Source organism: Planococcus citri, chromosome 5 (assembly GCF_950023065.1).
Source record: "Planococcus citri chromosome 5, ihPlaCitr1.1, whole genome shotgun sequence".
NCBI classification, from domain to species: Eukaryota; Metazoa; Arthropoda; class Insecta; order Hemiptera; family Pseudococcidae; genus Planococcus; species Planococcus citri.
The window spans coordinates 43,442,106-43,463,832 of NC_088681.1; the positions used below are offsets into that span (position 1 = coordinate 43,442,106).

At 33.6% G+C, this 21,727-nt stretch overlaps 1 protein-coding gene across 1 annotated transcript in view; it reads right to left on the reverse strand.

Moving 5' to 3' along the window:
* Positions 1 to 21,727, reverse strand: part of LOC135847333 (protein Skeletor, isoforms B/C) — a 76,006-nt gene that overhangs the window by 37,032 nt on the left and 17,247 nt on the right. Inside the window, exon 3 of the mRNA XM_065366805.1 lies at positions 1,013 to 1,153. Coding sequence (XP_065222877.1) covers positions 1,013 to 1,153 — 141 coding nt within the window. The remainder of the gene's footprint in view (positions 1 to 1,012; positions 1,154 to 21,727) is intronic.

The following is a 21,727-nucleotide window of genomic DNA, read 5'->3' on the forward strand; positions in this document are numbered from 1 at the left end:
CGTGAAAAAAAGTTTTGATTGGTGAATTTGACCCATTTGACCCCTATTTTTACGTATCCGTTGAAAAAGTTGAAAACCCCCTTTCACTCGAAAAAATGAACTCATCATGAAAAAAATCAAAATTCGAAAAAATTCAATTTTTATGTCCAAACATCAAAAAAAGTTTAAAATTGAGTTGTCTTATTTTGACCTACTTCTGACGTATTTCTTGAAAAAGTAAATAAAAATTCGTTTATTTTTTCAATTCACTCTAGATTTTAATTTTTTTTTTGTGATGAGTTCACTTTATCGAGTGAAAGCGTTTTTTCAACTTTTTCAACGGATACGTAAAAATAGGGGTCAAATGGGCCAACTTCATCAATCAAAACTTTTTTTCACGTTTTAAATCAAAAATCCCATTTTTTCACAAACTTTTAATTTTTTTAAATCGACTTTACGAAATAATGCCATCCTATTTTTTCAATATATTGCTCAGCATGAAAAGTTGTTCATAATATATTTTTTTTCAGAATTTTTGAGAGTCAAAACGATATAAAAACTACGTTTTGAAACTTTTTGAGCTAATTTTCTGTACGAAAAAAGTGGCAACACTGATTTTTATGATATCACCAAAAGGCCTTTCAAAACTCCTAACTATTGGGAAACGTTCCACTTTGATAGGTATCGCGGTTATCGATTAATCCTCTGCTGAAATGGATAATATTTCAAGTTCACTGAAAACTTTGACACCCCCTAGCATGCCTTCAAAAAAGGGCTACAGGGCTGCGATTTGCGCCATTGGCCATCCTTTCGGAAGATCTTTCCATAGGAAAAATTTCAAAAAAAATCGTCGACCTTCTTACTACTTCTTGGTTGAATTGACGTGGAGTGACCCTACAACACTTCCCTCCCCCCCCACCCCCATCATTTTTATCGTTTACATTCAATTACCCATAATTTTTTTTGAGAAAAAAAAATGATAATTTATAATACCTATATACTTTTAAAAAATAAATACTGTTCTATCGCTTACCTGGCCCGGTACCGTCGTAATAAAATTTATGAACGTAAAAGGTCGATTCGTCTACAGCGTAAACAGTGCCTCGTACTCCATGAGCATACGCTCGAAAATCACCGATACGTTTGCCATATTTCAATCCTTCTCGACAATATCCTATAATCAAAAAACCAAAACAATGGTTAATTAACAAGTATTTCCAAACGAATCCACCAACATGGATGGTGGTTGCGGCATAGTTAAATCTAGTTACGCTAAATCCGAGCATCTGGTGAAGCTACGAGTACCTACCCCAAGGTAATTCTATATGTATTGCCTAGCTCTAACATGAAACATGAAACTCAACTATATATATAAGTATGACGAATGACGATGAATTATATCTACGAAATGTTATAACAAGAATTGGCACTCGAGACGTGTTTTAATTAAACCGTAAATTATCTCATTCTATACTTAGCCGACGTTAAACTCTCGTGGAATAGAAAATTCATTTCGACTTACATCCCTTATTATACACTGCTGCGCGCCCTGAGAGCACATCACGGACTCATTTAGGTGTTTTTCAATCGTATAATGATTTTCTCTATTTTCACGTCAAGTACTTTACGTAGGGTACATACTATACTTATCCCATCTCTCTACGATACTTAAGCAACCGTCAACATCGAGTTAGGTACTCTTTCAAGTAAAACGAGCTCGACGACGACGATGCATGGTTTCAAAATGAAACAAAAATACAGTTTACTCCTCGAAATGTTCCACTTTTGCTCCTCTCTCTGCTCTCCGCAGATACGATATGACATAGTTAGAAAATTTTCATAAATTTTCCCACTAGTCTGTGGGATTCGTTCGGCAACAATTCCTCTCAGTATAAAATTAACACGTCATCCGTGACACCTAATAAAATAAATCCTATGAATTATTCACCTAACGAGGCCATATAATCTAGCCCTTACTTTACACTCTTACGACCACAAATACAAAACTCTCGGCGCTAAAAGATTAACAGCAGCGTAAAATAGTAGAAAGGAAAAAAAAAGGCCGGAGGAAAAAATAAACGTAAAATAATGAGAAGTAGGGTATAACCTCGCAGATAAAGATGGAAAAGCCATTAACGAATTGAACTTATCTTTTGGAAAAGATATCGCCGGTTTTTCGTGTGCGGTTAAGAAAGCAAAATAAGGTAACCGTGTAGGCCACATCCATAGTATATACTTGAAATTCGATCTTGAAACATAAAAGGATGTATTCGTTCGATTTATTCGACTACGTTTACCTACATTTTATTACGACTTTTTAGCTCGAAAGAATCGTTACGAACGTGCGTAAATAACATTGTGTTTCAGCTGTTTCGTATTTTCGCAACAGTGTTTCAAATTTTTACCTTTTCTTTCAATTTTTTCCGTGTAGTGAAAGAAGCGAGGTTTTTTTTTGGCGGTGGAGCAATCCCATCCCCCCCCCTCCACACCGTCGTGGTTTTCATCTCCTGTAGAATTTTTATTGCTGAGGTTATTTCAAGGTTTGTGAAAACGTAAAAGGGCTCATTAGTGGGAACTGGTACATCTACAAATATCTTAAGCAGATATTTTTTAATTGACTCGTCTCATTTCTTTTTTTGTGATATTCTTCATTTTCAAATTAAGCAGCTACAAGAATTATTAGGTATTTCTATTTCTTTTTTTTTAATGGAATTTTTTTTACCTTTTTACTATACATACTATTCTTAAGCTTGATTACTTAAGTACTTTTTTTTCTTGAATGATAAACAAAATTTGTCATCATTCATTTTACGCTCATTAAGGACAATTTTTGTAGTTGAAATGAATTTAAAAAAAGAAGAGAGAAGGAGGAGAAAGGTGATGCAGTAAAAAATTCAATTTGTGTTCATATGATTTAGTGTTTTAATGGCTCACTTTTGACATTAGCAAAAGAAAAAAACATTTTTGTGGCCTTAATTTTCCGGAAAGTGAAAAGTTTTTGGTAAATTACTATTACTGGTAATTTTCTTGGTAAATTATTAGTAATTTTTTGGTAAATTACTGGCAATTTCTTTGGTAAATTACAGGTAATTTTTTGGTAAATTACAGGTAATTTTTTGGTAAATTACAGGTAACTTTTTTGGTAAATTACAGGTAACTTTTTTGGTAAATCACAGGTAATTTTTTTTTGCTAAATTACTGGTAATTAATTTTTAGGGCTTCCAAATCCAAACCATACCAGTACGCAAATACATGGGGTGCGCATCAATATTACACTAAATGGATACCCAGCAAGTCCATTTACCCCGCGTCAATGAACAACGAGGAAGCTTAGGAGCTTATTTAGTTATTGATGCGACTTTTTTCTGCGCATGGTATCTGATTGGTTAATTTTGATTTTGAATTCAAATTTGGTGGCCGCGTAGATCCGCGTAAATTTGAAGTTGATCGCCTCTTCCCCCCCCCCCCCTGCAAAACGTTTCGATGGCCATCACTTGCGCCGAACGGATGCGCCTCAATAACCTCACCTTTCCCCTGTGAACTTCGAGAGCACTGCATTTCCCACCCGCCACTCTACACGCTGTGTATCCATTTAGTGTAATATCGATGGGGGTGCGTTCACTTTGCCTGTCAAAATCGGGTGTACTCAGTTTCATTAGGTATACACAAAGCATTAGCCAATCAGATTGTTTGTTCTTTGAAAGATTTGGATTCATAGGCAAAACGTTAATTTTACCTCAAGAAACAAAAATATTGTTGGTTGCCCAATCATAATTCAATTTATTCAGATAAGTTTGCTTATTACTAGCCAATTAATTTTCCAATTTCCCCAAACAAAAGAACTAATTTGTGCATCATAAAGTTTGTGAATACCCGAACAAAAATCCATCAGTTTTTGTACCCATACCCATACCCATACCAGTACCTGAAAAAATGAGAAGAGGAGTACCTGAATCTGTACCCCTACCCCCTACCCCATAAAACTATTTTGAACCCAAATACTCGACTTGATAGATCGGATACTATAGTACATACATTCTGGTATTCCACCAAAATTTGTATCATTGTATCCAAAACAGCAAAAAATGGTGAAAATCCAATACCCGTACCCATACCAATCAGAGCTGAAAATGGTTACACTACCCGCTAACTGGTATCTGGTAAAAAAAAAAAACGGTGAACCCGCTATTAGCTGGTATCGAGTTGATTCGGGTATAGATAATAGCTGTAGCATATAGTGAGCACAACCCGATTGCTTTTGCACTTAGTCTGCACACGCACCCCAAAACTTGATAATGTGTAAGTGGGAGGAGTTACATTTTGGCACCTGTCATGGGTGCGTGTGATTGACATTTGACAGTGATTGTTGGCAATGATGATGTAATGCTGATACACCCGCTATGCATACAACACGCTACCAGCTACAATGTGAACCAGTGTAAGATCTTTTCAACTCTCTACCAGCTACTAGCAAGCAGTGGGAATTTACAGTATGGGTACAGTAGTTACCCGCAGTTAACGAGTACCATTTTCAGCTCTGGTACCAATACCCGAATACTTCTGGAATACCTGTAACCTGTACCATACCTAATACCAGTAGCTAGAGCCCTGCACCACTGCACTGCGCCACCTCTGTGGCCACCAATATTTCAAGTATTTTTTACACTGCAGCCGCTGTTTCAAAAATTCTTTCAGCCACCACAGCCACTGTTAAGTAATCTGCTCTGCTGAGTCAGCTTAACTCACTCAAATGGCAAATTTCAGGATGATTTTTCACGTATTTTGGCTGGAATCAGCTCCATTGCCAGTCACAGTGCTGTGCTTATCATAGCGGCCGCCGATGATTTTGTCGTCAGCGCAGGGCTCTACCAGTACCCGATTCCCCCAGAAGAAAATCTGTACCAGACACCTGTACCCGAAAACGTTTGAGTAGGAACTAGGAAGCCTTGGTAACTTTTTTGGTAATCAACGGTAACTTTTTGGTACCGAAATTATTGGTATTTCTTTGGTAAATTTCTGGTCATTTTTTTGGTAAATTACCACCAGTATTTTTTTGGTACCAGTAATTTATTTTGGTAGGTAATTTACTGATAATTTGTTGGTAAATTACTAGTCATTTTTTTCTTGTAAATAACTGACATTTTTTTTTTTGGTAAATTTAATCCTAGTCTATTTTTGATAAATAACTGATAATTGAATGGTGCTATTCGAGAAGGTCCTATCGACCGATAGACCCTTTTTGAGGAGTTCATGAAATTTGAATCTCTGACATTTTCTGCACACAATGGTGCAAACCGCAGCGCACCATGTGGTGCTTTTCACAAACAGCAGCCATATGAAGTTGGTGAGGCCGGCCCACAACAGTGACTTGGATGGCAAAAAAAGGCGAGCATGGCGTTTTACAACAAACTCAAGAGTTGGAAGTAGTGATTTCGTAGTAAATTTTCAACGAGGAATTCGAATCCGATGTCCTTTTTTTTGCCCGACCCCTTTGGGGGAGGGGGAGTGCGGTGCGACGGAAATCAAACTTTGTAAAAATGAAAAAAATTGAGTGATATGTCAAAATATTGGTTTTTCGAATCGAGAAACACGAATCTGAGGTACTTTTTTCCCACGACCCCTTGAGGAGGTGCTACCAGAACGAAATTTCGTAAAATTTAAAAAAATCGAGTGATATGTCAAAATACATGTTTTTTGGGTCGAGAAACATGAATCCGAAGTCATTTTTTCACTCAGCCTTTAAGGCAGGAACTACCGAAATAAAATTTTGAAAAAAATCACAAAAATTTTAGTAGTGTATCAAAATCCAGGTTTTTTGGTTGGGGGGTTTTACTTGTCAATTTTTTAATCATTTGACCCTCCTGAATTTAATTTTTTCCTCAATAGTTGGTGTTTTAAACTTGTAAATTACGTACCTAACAAGTTGTCTGAACTATTTCATGTTTTTGGTGGGTTTGAGAAGGAATAAAATCAATTTTTAGGTGGAATAAGCGCAAGAAGGTCCTGTCGTTTCAAGAAGGTCCTATCAAGGTCTCTTTTGTAAAGCGCTCCCATGGAAATATTGGTGGTGGAAATAAAATAGATATCTACTGGTAACTTTTTGATAAGTTACTGGTAATTTTTTATGCTAAATTTTGGGCAAATATTTGGTAAATTACTGGTAAGTTTTTGATGAATTACTGGTTATTTTTTTTTTACAAATTACTTACTGGTCATTTTTTTTTGCAAATTACTGGTCATTTTTCACTGATGATTTAAGCATTACTGGTTGTTAAATTTTTGGCAAGATCGCCTGGTAATTTTTGGATAGTTTTTTTGGCAAATTACATTGTAATGATTGCAGCATTACTGATGATTTTTGATGAATCAACTAGAAATTTTTGGTAAACTACTGGTAACTTTCGGTAAATAACTGGTAATTTTTTGGTAGGTTATTGATCGCGTATCACCGCGTGACGCTGAATTTTGAAAACTTGGTGAAAAAATCGTTGAATTCATCAATTAGGTATGCATTGAGACATTTAATAATAATTGAACATTTTTTTTTTTTTCAGATATCTCATCAATGACATTTCATAATCAAGTTTCAAACAAAAAACATACTTATGTACTTCTACTTATCCATGATTTGAAACTTGGCTTACTCTTTTCCCTCCTTTTTCCAAAGGAAAATTCACAAATAATTTTTAACCAAGAGAGGCGCCGTAAAATTATAATGACTAGGTTACATCGTCTTCTCTCTCTCCACCTCGCATTAAAATTCATTTTACATAAGTAGGTTTTTTCTGAGAAGAAAAATAAAACGACGTTACCTTCAATATTTTTGGCGGTATAGCTATCTACAATTTTTCCCAAATTTTATCAACTTTCACTGAAATTTCATTACTTTTTGGAACTTCCCCCTCCCCCTAGAATGACTGGTTTTAAAAAATCAAAATCATCAGTGATACCATTTCCATAAGTAATGAATCTGAAGAGTATGAGAAAATTTGAAATCTCATGCAAAATGTCAATCAACTTTCACAATATCTACATACTTTATGTCAAAGCCATAATTATTATTATTATTTTTTTTGTGAAAACTTCAATCCTAGTTTTAATATTTAACCCTGTTTAACGAGAGTTTCGAAAAACCATTCGTTGAATTCCTTACAAACGTCATTTTTCCGTATCCGAACAAAAAATTCATCAAGTATTCAGAAAAAAAATCCCTAGACGCGACAATATTGCACCGTTTTAATAGGTATAAATATAAAACCATCCTGGGCGCAATTGGTTGGTAGATACTTGGAGTTTTTTTAAATAAAAAACTAAATTGTACTTTTAAGCAGAAAGATTAGGACCATATATAATGGAGCAAACAGAGATTGTTATTACGTTCCATCATGTAAAACGGGGTTCTACTTTACAACAGTCATAACAATAAATAACATTGTTTCAGGCCCCATTAGAATTCCCTCGTACACCTCCCTCATTTTCAAAACGACTATAATATACTACTACAGCCCCATGAATTATATATCATTACTCCAATCTCACTTTATAACTTTCACATTTTTTTTCACCTCTGCAAGCCGCTTATAGTTTTTAGTTGATAACTCGCTAATGCTATCGTCTTGATACGTTGAAATATTTTTTTTTCTTTTTCAAAATAGGGGTTTATCGATTTTGGAATTTTGATTTCGCAAGTTTTCTGCTGATTGTGAGTGATATTATAATGTTGATAAAAAAGAAAAAAAAAACAGTCAATTTTGGATTTAAAAATTTTTTTATTTAATTCAAGACATCGAGTACAAAAATCAAAAAGAATAAACCGTGTCCAAAAACATCCATAACACTTGACTTGCGAGGAAAAATTAGCGATTAAAAGTTTACCCAGTGTAGTGAAAAATCACATCATCGAGAAAACTTCTCGGTTTACTCGACTCGATGGTAAAGCTGGATGAGAAATGCGGGGTGAACGCTCAGTTATAACGTAAAAATGTTACCTTGTCACGTATGCTTTCAACAAATTGCGTAGTCAACTTTCAGCAAGAGAGAGGTAAAGCTTTTAAACCGCATTAGAGCTATGTGGCCATGTCCCCGTGAAGGATTTTCATAACATTTAAAGCCGTTTATTACACACAAAATATAGGTACATACCTACATTACTCGTACATGGTTTTGGCGATTTTGGATTTTGTTACGTACTCGTAGTATGGGGGCTTTGAACGCGAAATATATTTACAGTCCTTAAAAAATAAGATCTCTCGTTCACGTGAGGGATTAAAAACTCCGAGGCGTTAGTTAGGTATTTTGCTTCGACATAGCTATTTGTTCTTATTATACAGAAAAAGAACAAGCGAATCTCAAGACGACGTTATTTTAGTAAAGAAAAACGTGTAGATATACGTGAGCTTTTGAAGAAAAAAAAAAGGTGAGAAAAACACCGCTTAAATTCTTTCCATGTTTCAAGCAGTGGGTGTCAAAATTTACCACCTGCGAATTTTTTTATCGTTGGTCGATTTAAAAAATGAATCTCGCGAGGTGTGAAATACGAGTAAGTAATTCGAACGCGCGGATTAATTACTTTTATAGAAATTCTTCGACGATACGACCGAAATCTCGAAAACAATGGCGAGGGCGAGGTGGTGGCGGAGGCCGCAGCGACGACGCGTATTTGTCAAGCACGTTAGTAAATATATTGATCTCTTTCAAAATGACCGCTCTTTACACAGTCATCTGGAAATGAAAAAGCGACTGGAACGGCTTCTAAATGCAATAAAGATTCGGTAGTATACTTTAAAAGCGAAGAAAACGGAGTACGCCGGGCCGCCTTTTTCAAATATTCTAACCCGATACCCAACTTTTGGGTAGCATTTGAAAAGAGATCAGTTTTCAATAAACATCGATCACCGATATATTTTTTTGATACAGTGATACTCAAACAATGCGGATTCATTGTTTGCCATTATGAATTGCCGCAGGGTATTCGATTACCGCAGATGAAATTTGTGCTCGAGGGATGTATAAGGATGAAAAATGCCGAATCGTACGAACGTATTGGCCTTTGAATGAAATTTATCGTACGGTATAGGTTCGTATAATTAAAAAGGTTAAAAATTCTTTTACGGTGTAATTCACGAGTGTTTGGAAATACGAGTACTTATCTACCTATTTCTTTTTTTTTTTTTTTAGAATACGTTGCTATATAGGTAAAAGTAGGTATAGTAGGTAAACTAGATAGGTGTTGTAAATCGAGACCGATGGTGGAGAGGGGATTTATCCTGCTTCTTCTCAACTGTCAACTTATACGTGACCTGTCTGGAATTTTTTCAATTCGAATCAATTACGCTTCAACGAAATTTCGGTTCACTTCTGCGAAAATTATCTAACACGTCAATTTATCTCCATCTCCTTTTTTCGTTTTCGAATTATGCCTCGTGCGTTGGATTTTTTGATTGAAAGTGCAACATTTTTCAACGTTATGTCTTCGTATTTCAACACTATCTATCGTCATAGTGTGGGTAGTACGATAAAAAAAATTGTCTGTTTTTTAGAAAAGGTCTAATTGGCTAGAAAATATGAAAATTCATCGCCGTTAATTCTAGATGATGAAAAATAAAGATGATGGACAACAGCATCAAAGTTCATCGAACCTGTTGTGCACCTTTTTGAAAAAATAATCTTAAAAAAGAATTAAACATCTCAGTGCTAAAGTTGATACTCTTCATAGCGATCAATTCACTCTTCACTTCTCATTTTGGCTCATAAAAGAGGTAAGCAAACTCACAAAAACTTTTGAAACTGACAAAGACAAAGCTAGAGCGATTGCGATTAGCATGAAAAAATATACAACCAACCAAAATATTAGATGATAAATACGTAGTACATAAGTACATTCTTCGATTTTTGGTGAATTTTGAAAATGAAAAAAATCAAAATAAGACGTATGTAGGTAGTATATCACCAAATTGACCTAGAAACCTGAAATTTAATATTTTGTACTCTTTTGAGCCTCTGGAAGATTTTTTGATTGTTCAAATAAATGTCCACAATATTTTACCAATTGAAGTTGGAAACCTAAAATTCACTCAGTACCCTAATTTTAACGTGCTGAGTCGATTGGAGGTGGTTTCAAATCATTCTAGAGCCGTCAGAAACATTTTAAGAATTCCAGTTTTTTAATAAAAGCCACCTAAAAATCTGCCCAAATTTTGAGTCGATTTCTTGTGGTTTCAAGTTTTTTTTCAGTTAAGTAGGTATGACGTTGCTACATCCATACTGGACACTGATTTTGGTAAAATTATGTGAAATCGATCAAGTAGGTGATTAACAAGCACCAATAGCGAGAATAGGTGCTAAAGTTAATTTGGACAGATTTCATTGCGTATTTTTAGAAAACTACTAGAATTTCCAAAACGTCACTGGAGGCTCCAGAACGGCTTGAAACTACCTTTAGTCGAAGTAGCATGTTGAAATCTGGGTACAGAGCAAATGTTAGCTTTCCAACTTCATTTGGTAAAATTTTGATGGAAATTTCAATTTTCGAAAAATGCTGGAGGCTCCAGAACCGCTCTAAACAATTAGAAACCGTTTCCAATCGATTTAGCGGGTCAAAAATATGGTATACACTCAGTTTTCTGGGTCGATTTGGTGAAAATTTGTTTTTTTCCAATTTTTGGCTCAAATTTAATTTTCAAAAATTCAACAAAAATCGAAAAAAAATTTTCGCACCTGAAATTTCTGCTTGTGATTTTATTTTTGCTTTTTTGATTTAGTTTTGTCCAATTCAAGAGTTTTTTTTTCTCGCAGTTAAGGATATCTTCCTTGTCAGTAAAAATGATTAAGAATTAGTCCTGAAAATAATCATATTTTCCGAAAGAATTTCACCATTTTGAGCATATTGAGTCATTTTGAAGTCTTCGATGTGATTTTTTTCAAATCCTTTAAAGGCTTGCAAATTCATTCGAGCAAGTTGCAGCTTATTCTCGGCTTATTTTACGAGATTTTTAAGAATTTTTTTGTTTTTAATTCTCGTTTGTAGGGAAATTTTCAAAATTTGCACAGGAAGTTCTATCTTGTGCAAAGTTATCATCCTTCTCCCAATTAAAATTTCATCCAACAACAGAAAATCATCGATTTCATGGGAAAAAATCAAAATTTTACATGTAACTTATCTAAAAAGCTGAGAACTTTTGACCTCCTGAATCGATTGAAAAAGATTTGAAACCATTTTGAGCAGTTGTGAATCATCCAACAGATTTCTGAAAGTTAGAATTTCCACAACATTTTACTTTATAATTTCAGTTTTCTGAATCAATTTAGTAAAATTTTGATTTTTTTCGCCTTTTTTGATACAAAATTTGATTTTCAAAAATTTACCAAAAATCAAAAAATGAATTAGAGTAATAATATCTGAAAAAACTCTCTCAAAAATTGATGATCTATGCAATTTTTCTTAACTACTCGAAAATTTTTCCTCTTCACTTATCGTTTTTAATAATCTTTCTCGAAGAAAAAAGTCTGATCTTTTTATTGACGCAACGCTCATTGGAGTTTGGGAGTCTCGACCCCCCCCCCCCCCACTGGCTGAATTCCATTTTGAACCTTTTTTAAAATAAATTTTCACATCCAGAAATTTTTTCAGAACTGTAAATACAAAGATCTACTAAAACCACAACGAACGAATCGATCCGGGAGATCAGCAAGAGGATGTTCTTTTTAACCTACCACCTATGGATGTATATTGTATAGGTTTAGGTACAAAAATAAAAATAAAAAATTGAAAAAAAGTTGGACCTCTTTCAAAACACCAACCCCCTTCCCCCTTAGATATGCTCTGGTTACGCCTCTAATGATCATCCGCATAGACAAATTCCAGATAAAATTTGCTATTCAGTGGCGCAAAGTGCAAGTCTCTACCTATTATGGTTCTCGACATCTCGACTTATATACACAAAGTTTAAATTTCCAACCAACACCGAAAAGAATTATTTTCAAGCAAGCATACATTTCCCCCTTCAATTCAAAAGCTATGTAAACATACATAATTGTGCTCAGCATGAGTTGCCTACTTACCCGGTGGAAGGAGTTAGGTCACCTATGAAACACCCTGTATATTTCTAGTTGATACAGGGTGTCCAACAAAACTCCCAGGCAAAAAATCATGACTTTTTCATGACCTATTTTTCACGTTTTTATAAAAATACCCCTTCCCTAAAAAAAATTGAATAACTTGAAATTGCGAAAAAATTGAAAAAAAGTTTTGATTGGCGAAATTGACCCATTTGACCCCTATTTTTACGTATCCGTTGAAAAAGTTGAAAAAACCCTTTCACTCAATGAAATAAACTCATCACAAAAAAAAAACAAAATTCAATTTTCAATTCCAAACATCAATAAAAGTTTAAATTCATTCAGTTCTCTAATTTAGATCTCTTTCTGACAATTATGTTAATTTTTCCATTCACTCAGATTTTTGATTTTTTTTTGTGTTCATTTCATCGAGTGAAAGGGTTTTTACGACTTTTTCAGCGGATACGTAAAAATAGGGGTCAAATGGGTCAACTTCACCAATCGAAACTTTTTTTCACGTTTTAAATCGAAAAATCGCATTTTTTTCGCAAACTTTCAATTTTTTAAAATCGATTTTACGAAATAATGCCATCCCAATTTTTTAATATGTTGTTCAGCATGAAGAGTTGCCCATAATATATTTTTTTCAGAATTTTTGAGAGTCGGGACGATATGAAAACTACGTTTTGAAACTTTTCGAGCTAATTTTTCGTACGAAAAAAAGTGGCAACACTGATTTTTATGATATCAACAAAAAGCCTTTAAAAACCCCTAACTATTGGGAAAAGTTCAATGTTGATAGGTATCGCGGTTATCGAGTAATCCACTGCTAAAACGGATGATATATCAAGTTCACTGAAAACTTTGACACCCCCAGCAGCCTTCAAAAAAGGGCTAGAGGGCTGTGATTTGCGCCATTGGTCACCCCTTCAAAAAGTCTTTCCACATGAGAATATTCAAAAAAATCGCTTACCCCCTTACCATTTTTTCGTCAAATTGACGTGGAATGGCCCTAGAGCAAAAGAAACACTGTAGCGGGTAGGATCGCGCCCAACTTGTTTCCGTGTGAAACAAGTTGAGCTTTGTGCTCCGTAAGTTCGTGCGCACGCAGCTGGTCCATTAGGACCGCGATATGGGTATAGCTGAGAGCGTTGAGCAACGAATAATCAGTATATTTCTATAGCTGAGATTATATTCACGTTACTTTTATGCGCTGAAAGCGTGCTTGTTCAATTGTGGTCGTTGCCCAAGTGCCTTTTAGTTGATAACTGCATAAACTGTCATTAGACCGTAATTGTGTATTTTGTGTGAATCTCTTTTATTTATTTGTAAACTTTCGTGAATATTATATGCTTTGCCACGGTAATTGCGCTATTCTATTCTATTTTATTAGCTTTGCTTCTTTACATCGTGTTACCCACTGACAGCCAGTGTAATACGTATGTCTTTTTATTCTATGAAACTAGTGCAAGACTTTATTACCATAAAGTAAACGTTTCTATGTTCTATACAACACGATTTTTACGAAATTTCCCTCTCTTTGAAGGTGTACATGTTCCCTCTTTTTTTCTCTAAAATCATTCAAAAATATTAAATGCCTCAACATCGCCGATTTTTGAACTATTTGTACCTACATAATATATCCAATCATATTTACAAGCCCAAGAGCGAAAAAAAATATATCATCAATTTCTAGATTAAAATCAGCCTTGTTAAAACAAACCTCAAAATTAATAAACAACCGAGTACTTAATTAACTTACATAGGTAGGTATTCAATATGCATATTGACGAAAGCACGTTAAAAATTATTGCAAAGTTATTCGCGTGAAAAATCGGACACACATCATATTGAAAAATGTTCATAATTGAAATGAAGGTAGTGTATGCCCAACATAATCATACATCTAGGAAGGTATCGTACGTACATAGATATGTGAACTTTCAGAACATCGGAGTGAAATCAGGGTGAAAATAATGAAAACACTATCGACGTTTTATTGGTAACTCATCATCACATTTTAGAAAAAATACGCGCAAAACAAAAAGTATAGCTACGATGTTAGGCGATGCAAGCCCGTATCCAGGATTTCCTCCTGGGGGGTGACGAATGACTCATAAGTAGGGGACAAAAATCACAAAATTCCCAACGGGCTCATATGTATACAAATTTCAATAGTAGGCACATTTCAGACATTTTCATGCTGAAGTTCAGCTTGAAAAACGTGTTGATCAGAGTGAGGTTTTTGAAATTTATCCAGAAAATTGTTTATACCTATTTATAATGAAATTCAGATAAGAACGAGCAAAGCGAGGGCAAAATTTTGGAAATTTGTCAATCCAAAGAGTAAAAACTACTACATTTCTGATTGTAAAATTGATTTTTTTGGATTTAACTTGACACTCCTCACGTCCTCAGACTTGAATTAGTAGTTTGTTCAACTGGGGAGCGATAATGATTTTTGACAATTTTCGAAGTTTATTGCCCAAGCTTCGCAAGGAAAATAATTCAAAATTGTCGAAAATCATTTTTACCCCTGAGTTGATGACATATTTTTCGTTATGAGGGAGAAAAATCCCAGTACCTATTCAATTCCAATAATGATCAGTAAGCTGGAGCAAAAGGAGTACTTTTTCTCCCACATAATAACGAAAAATATGCTTACATAAATTTCAATTTCAAGAAATCAAAGCAAACAAAAGCATTGGAAATTCATAATTCAAGAAACAAAAATAATTAGTACATAGATTATGCAACTAGGTACCTATAGGGAGATAATGTGATTTTCAATGAATTTTGAAGTTTGTAGCAAATTATCTCCCTAGAAATGTAAAACAACATGATTTTTTTCCTGTGATTCAATGCAAGAAATCGTAGGAAATTATATTAACCTAAGGATTTTTTGGCCCTGGGGGGTGATTTTACCCCAAATCACCCCCCCTAAATACGCCCTTGAGGCGATGTATGTAACATTTGAAAATATTCCATTTGTACTATAAACACTAATCGCCTTATACAATATTTTAATAGTTCATTATTTTTAAAAATCTTTAATAGGTAACGTAATAATCGAAACGATATTTCTTTTAGGTATAGCGAATTGAATGAAATAATTTGTAAAGCGCTTACTTTGAAGTATTCAAATACTACCCCAGTTTATTACGGTTTTCATTTGGAAAATCTACGCTAGTAGCTTATGTGCATCTGACTGTTTTGCTCTCTCTCTCTTTCTCTATTTAACCCTTTCTCTGTTCGTAGTGTTCGTATTCGAAATATCTACCTATAGGTATCTCTCTCTCTACTCACTTCGTCGTAGGTACCTCCTTCATCGTCAGTCGACGAATTTAATGAACTCTCATATCTGCGTATACAACAGTAATATTTGTACCTGTGTAGCTATTTAATTAATATACCGTTGACCTAGATATCAAAATGGCTGATATTATTGAATAAAGCGTTCCTCCGTTTTAGCATTATCTGTACATAATGATGCAGTCATTGCGAAAATGTTATTGAATGGGTCATTTTCACGGCTCAATTCTCCGGCGTACTCGTATATTTTTATACTTACCAATATAGTGATCGATTACGTGGTAGAAATATGGTAATTTGCATTATCGCTATAGAATAAGTATTCTCTATATTCTATTCGTATAGGATAGAAAACCCTGCAAATTTGAACGTAGGCTATACGTTTATACAGTACGTTTTAGGTATCCCTGAGATTGAAACTTTGCTTCGATATAAAAGTATATGGCATACGTAGGTTTAGATACACACAGTAAAATGTCGAATTCGTATACTTATCCTAAGATATTAAACTGTCAATGAAATTTTCCAACAACCAACGTAGTAACGACAAAGGCGTTAAAATCTGCGTTCGTTTAAACGTGACTGGAATTTTAGCTTTGATAAAAGAATATCACTCCATGCTCCATGCTTACTTGGTATATTATTATTTTTATGAATTATTTATCAAGCAAACACCCAACAGATAAGTATAGGTATAGTTTACGTATAATGAAAAGATTTTTTTCTCTAAACTATTCGACGAAAATGCGGTATCTATAGACAATAGACATACCAAAAAGTCATAAAACAAATAGGCTTACATCGTATATAGACATTTTTTCACAGCATCTTTGAAAGTAGCTGTAAGTTTTTTTGTTAGAATGATTATTTTAGTATTAGTTTAATTAACTTTATTTTTGATGGGTCTTCGATATTATTTGCCTTCGAATTGGAGCGAAAAGTTTAATTGCCTGGGCTCGAAGTTTTGTCATTATAGTCGAAAAGTTACTTTTCCATTTTGTTAATTTGAAAGTGAATAATTACCGAGTAATTTTCAAGGTTTTCCACTCAGCGACGTGCACCATTTGGCATTTTCACCAGATGCCGCATCAGAACACCGCGTCAAGTTTTTCTTTCTCGTTCGATGGTAATTTTAATTTAGAAATGAAAATATAAGGCATTTCCTGTTGCTGATTTTATGTGTTTTTTCCTACTCTATACAGCCTATTTTAAACACTAATTTTTGGTCATCTTTTTTTAGTTTTTTTTTTTTTTCATTTGAAGATACAGCAACTTGAATTACGTGAATGGGAACAAAGTTGCATACTCTACCATTTCAAGGACAGAACTAGTGATGCTATATTTTTTCCGATTCCGTAATGATTTTTGATATCAAAATTTGATTTCTTATATTTCGTACATTTTTAGGGAATATTTCGAATTTTTTGAGCATATTTCATCTTATTTTAAGAATTTATTTGAGACAAATTTTAATCTTTTACAGCTTCATTTTTTTTTTAAATTTCAAACTAATTTTTTTTTCGTTTTTGTATTTAAAAAAAAAATCAACCTGTCCAGTTGTTTCCTGTTTGGTTTCGATTTTTTTTTTTTACATATTTTGTACATCATGCTTCTGAAAAATTTGAAAATCATTTAACTCGTTTTCTGCCTCTCCTCTCAAAGTAATACACAATCCTTGAAACATATTTTTAATGTTTTTGTTGTTGTTGTTTTTATTTTGTTTTCAAAAAACTGACTCACAATCGAAAATTACATTTGAAAATTTTTTCCCATATTTTAATGACTTCTTCAACGATTTGAAAGTATAAACCGATACGCTTTGCTTCCTTCTTTCCATCTCATTTATCATAAGTCTGGTCTATCGGAGGGGTTTGACTTTATCTTTTCAAGTCCAAAGTAGGTATGTACATATATTGAAAATTTGGGACGAATTTCCTCACCTCCTCCTCCTAAATGAATTAAAACATTTGTTCCTGGTGACTAAATTAAACCATAACAGAAAATTCTAAAAAAAAAATCCAATTTTTTAAAAAAAAGAAACAAAGGTGGCGATTTTAAAATTATCATCTTGAGTCCTAAAATATAATCGAATTAACAAGAGTCTATTTGGAATTTAAAAATGGATTTTTTATCTACACTTCTAACATTACATTTTTGAAGAAAAAATAAAAATAAAAATCAAATTGCTTTGGTCTTTGGATGATATATCCATCTCAATTTTTCATTAATTAAATGTTGAAATTAACAAAATGGCTTGAATTATTTCACTAGGTCGTATTTTTTTATGAATAAAGTGGTAGTAAAATTAGGTTTGAATTTTAAGAGATATTTCTGTAAATTTTAGTCGATTAGCTAATTAATCGAGTAGTCTGATCGTGAGTAAAATTGTGAGTGTTTGAGTCTATATTAAAGCCCAAATCGATTCAATTTCTGACGTTGAGAATCAGCCTTGAAATTTATAGTAGCCTATTAATTCAAGCCATTTTTAAAGGTTCATCTCATGTTTAAAATTGAGCAACTTTGAAGAGAAAATGGGTCAAAATAAAAAAAAATTAAAAATAAAGAAATGCGATGAATGGTAGTTTTTGTATTTTGGTTTTGCGGAGAGGAGGGGGGGGGGTACTGACTTTATTTTTCAGAGCTATCTAAGGGATTGAAATTTTAAAAATGACGAAGACCTTTGATGAATTATTTTTGGTGGTAAGTTTACCTACTTAAGAGGTCAACGAACTCCAGTCTGAAATCATTTTGTCAATCAAATCCATTCCGAGCATCTCGATACCTTCTCAAAAGGGTTTAAACGAGTCTAAATTTTAAAAAAATCATCCTCCTCGGGTGATACACAAACCGATAGTCTAAATTTTAGATTTTGGGCGTTTTTCAACGTCCTTCTGATTTAATTTGACCTCACATTTGCTTGAGAACAAGAATTTAAACGTAAAATCCATTCAAACGAGACGAGAAAAAAAGATGATTGAATCTGATCAGGTCTGAATAGACTTGATCAGATCAAAACTTCGACCTGATTACATCTGGTCAAATCTCATTGGATTCAGTGAATGTTCGGATCTGATCTATTCTGATAAATCAGATCTGATGAGATCTATTCAGATCTGGTCAGGACTGAACAGATCTAATCCGATCAAAAAATTGATCTAATCAGATCAGATGAGATTTGGTCAGATTTGGCCGCATCAAATAGGATACAGGAAACCTCCGGAGCTAACCTGCTTTGATCTGATCCGATAAATTTACACTGGGTACAGTTAGTTTAGAAAATCGCTGTTCAACAATTTCCATGAGGTAATTTCTTAAAAAGAGTAAGTAATGCCCAAAATTACATTTTATTCTTGGTTAGTTTTGAACTTCGACCTGATTACATCATCTGATCAAATCTCATTCGATTCAGTGAATGTTCGGATCTGATCTATTTGTATTCTGATAAATCAGATCTGATGAGATCTATTCAGATCTAATCCAATCAAAACGTTGATCTAATCAGATCTGTTGAGATTTAGTCAGATTTGGCCACATCAAATGGGATACAGGAAACGTCTGGAGCTGACATGCTTTGATCTGATCCGATAAATTTCCACTGGGTACAGTTAGTTTAGAAAATCGCTGTTCAGCAATTTCCATGAGGTAATTTCTTAAAATGAGTAATGCCCAAAATAAAATTTTATTCTTGGCCACTTTTGACTTTAATTTTGAAAAAAAAAATGAATCAAAATTCATTCAAGCTTGTTTGGATTTGAGCGAACCAAAAATATCCCTGAATTAAAAAAAAACCAAATGAATTAATAAAGAAATTCTGAATAAATTCCTGATAAAACAAGGCCAACTATTTGAAAATTTCTATTTTAAAAATAAAAAGATTACTTGCCTGCTTTTTTTTTTTAATTAATTAAAATATTGAACTATTATTCAGAGTTCAATTTGATTACCAAAGCTGGAGGGAGCCCCAAAGTTCTCCCGGAAGACCCAAAATCATCCAAAAATATTCAAAAATAAATTCAAAAATATCTACGGTAGTTGTAGCCATCTAAACAAAAATATTAGGTTTCCACATAAATCAAATCAAATTTCAGTATTTTTATACCTACCTTGAAGCCAAATTCCAGCATTCAAAAATTTTCAAAAATTTGAAAAATGAAATTACCTAAGCTCTTGTAAATTTTTAGTAACTTTTGCGATAGGTAGCCTATTGAGTTAATTCGAGCTACATGAGCATTTTTGTCCTCTTATGCATTGCTATTCCATTCTTATGGATTTATGGAAAAAATGAAATCACAAAATAATTTTTTCCAGCGCAATGAAAATGTAAATTTCGGAAACCTCTCAAAACCCTACCAAAAAATCATAAACCATCGTGAAAAACAAAAACAAAAGATTGCGGATTTCCTCGTCGACAAAATATACCCCTACTTATTGAAAAATACCAAAGTCCCACCATCAAAAAGGTCTTTCACCGAACTCATTGTTAGATATCCAAAGGCCAAAGTGAAACCTCGATCAAACTCTAGTCTTCACGAACCCCCGCGTACCTTTTTTCCAAGTTCAACTCAAACACCGAAGGAAGCAAGTTTAAAAGAAACACACAAACTAATACAGCTATTTCACCGAAGGCAATCGTGAAAAAGAGAATAGTGACGAACATTTTGTAAAAATCAAACCTCCCTCGTATCTTTTCATTTAATTTTCAAATTCGATTGAGGAAAAAAAAATTTCAAAATCAATCCGGAGTATATTTCGCTACCTACCTATTAAAACACATCGCATAGAGAGCCTATCTTTTACTTTATTAAAATGTGAAAATTATCACGTGAAAAAAATAATAATCAACGATAAAAAGCGAAAAAAATGTCGAGGGAAGATATTTTTTAGTAAATTAAATATCAAGGGGGAAAAAAAGAGTACAGAATAAAAAAGAGCATTGAAACGTAAAAAAAATCTTTTTAGAATGAATTCCACGAGTAAGTAAAGGTAAAGAATTCACATCTTACAAACAATCGAGTAAAGTTACAAAAAGACAAAAAAAAATCCAGCTTTCAAGTTTAAATATTAAATGAAATTCCTCGCTTTAGCGTGTATCTACCAACGGTACTTTTTTTTTCATGGTACTAGCGTAAATTCGCGTAAAAACTGCGAGAAAAATAATCACCGCTGGAATTAATTTTTTTACTCTTCGTGCTAAAATCTTATTAGTTTACAAGGTGTATTTTGATACAATTTTTTCAACACATGGAATCTTTTCAAAGGACGATTTTTATTTCACGACGAGCTAATGGTTTAACATTGCGATACGATTAACTAACCCGAAAAATTCGAGTGTGTGCGCTTAATAGCCCGAGGAGGTGAATTTTTTTCTAAACGAATTAAATTTTATTTTAATAATATAGAGTTTATCAAAAGATAGTATTTTTATTCTTATCGTATTTATTACTGTTACAAGACAGCATGCGCTCTGTAATCGATTTTTGGCAAAATCCTCCCATACGGGGAGTTTCTCGGGGTATAAAAGCGCCGCCCTCTTTTTGCTTTTTTCTTCAACTCGTAACTTTACTGTGTATCTACTCTACTACAACCGAAAGTTGCATAGAAAAACGAAAATTTTTGCGTCAGGCTTCTTGACAACTTTTAGGTAACATTATGTTAATAAAGATGTTTGTAAAATCCACCCTGCTTGTCATTGTTTCATTTATTAGCCTTCTAAAGGTAGGTATTTAATTAATTATACTTCTAAATATCTCCACAGTTGGTATACATGCTCGTGCTATGTACCTCTACCTACTTATTGTGGTGATATTATGAATTTTGAAACCTACTTAGTAGTTTATATTTTGATTATTTCTTTGCCTTTCCTTGTCTTTCTTTTTTGTAGACAAGTTTTTAAAAATGGATTTGGTATTCAGTGTGACGAGTTCAACTGATGATTATTTTATGTGATTTTTTACTCATTTTACTTATTTAATTTTAATTTTTCTTGTGACAACTTGATTTATCTTACCTATAATTTTTGAACATTCTCATCAAGAATCGAATTGCTCTAAAATCATGCATTTGAACTGACACTCTCCGATTTTGAACGAAACCAAGCTAGATCGAATAAACTTGTCCTAACCCCCCCCCCCCCCCCCCACCCCAGCTTTTCAGACACTAAAGTTCATTTTCTGATTTTTTGTAAATTTTAAAAATTCAAAATAGCTGTTTCGAAAGCGATTTTTAACCTCAATTTCACTTTTTTCACCCTTCCAGAGGGATTTGAAACGAAAAAAATTTAAAAACTCACTGGAGGCTCCAAAAAGGTCATTTCCAGTGAAGTAGTCTTTGATTTTTTCACATTTCTGGAATTTGAAAACTGGCTAAAAATTCGTTTTTG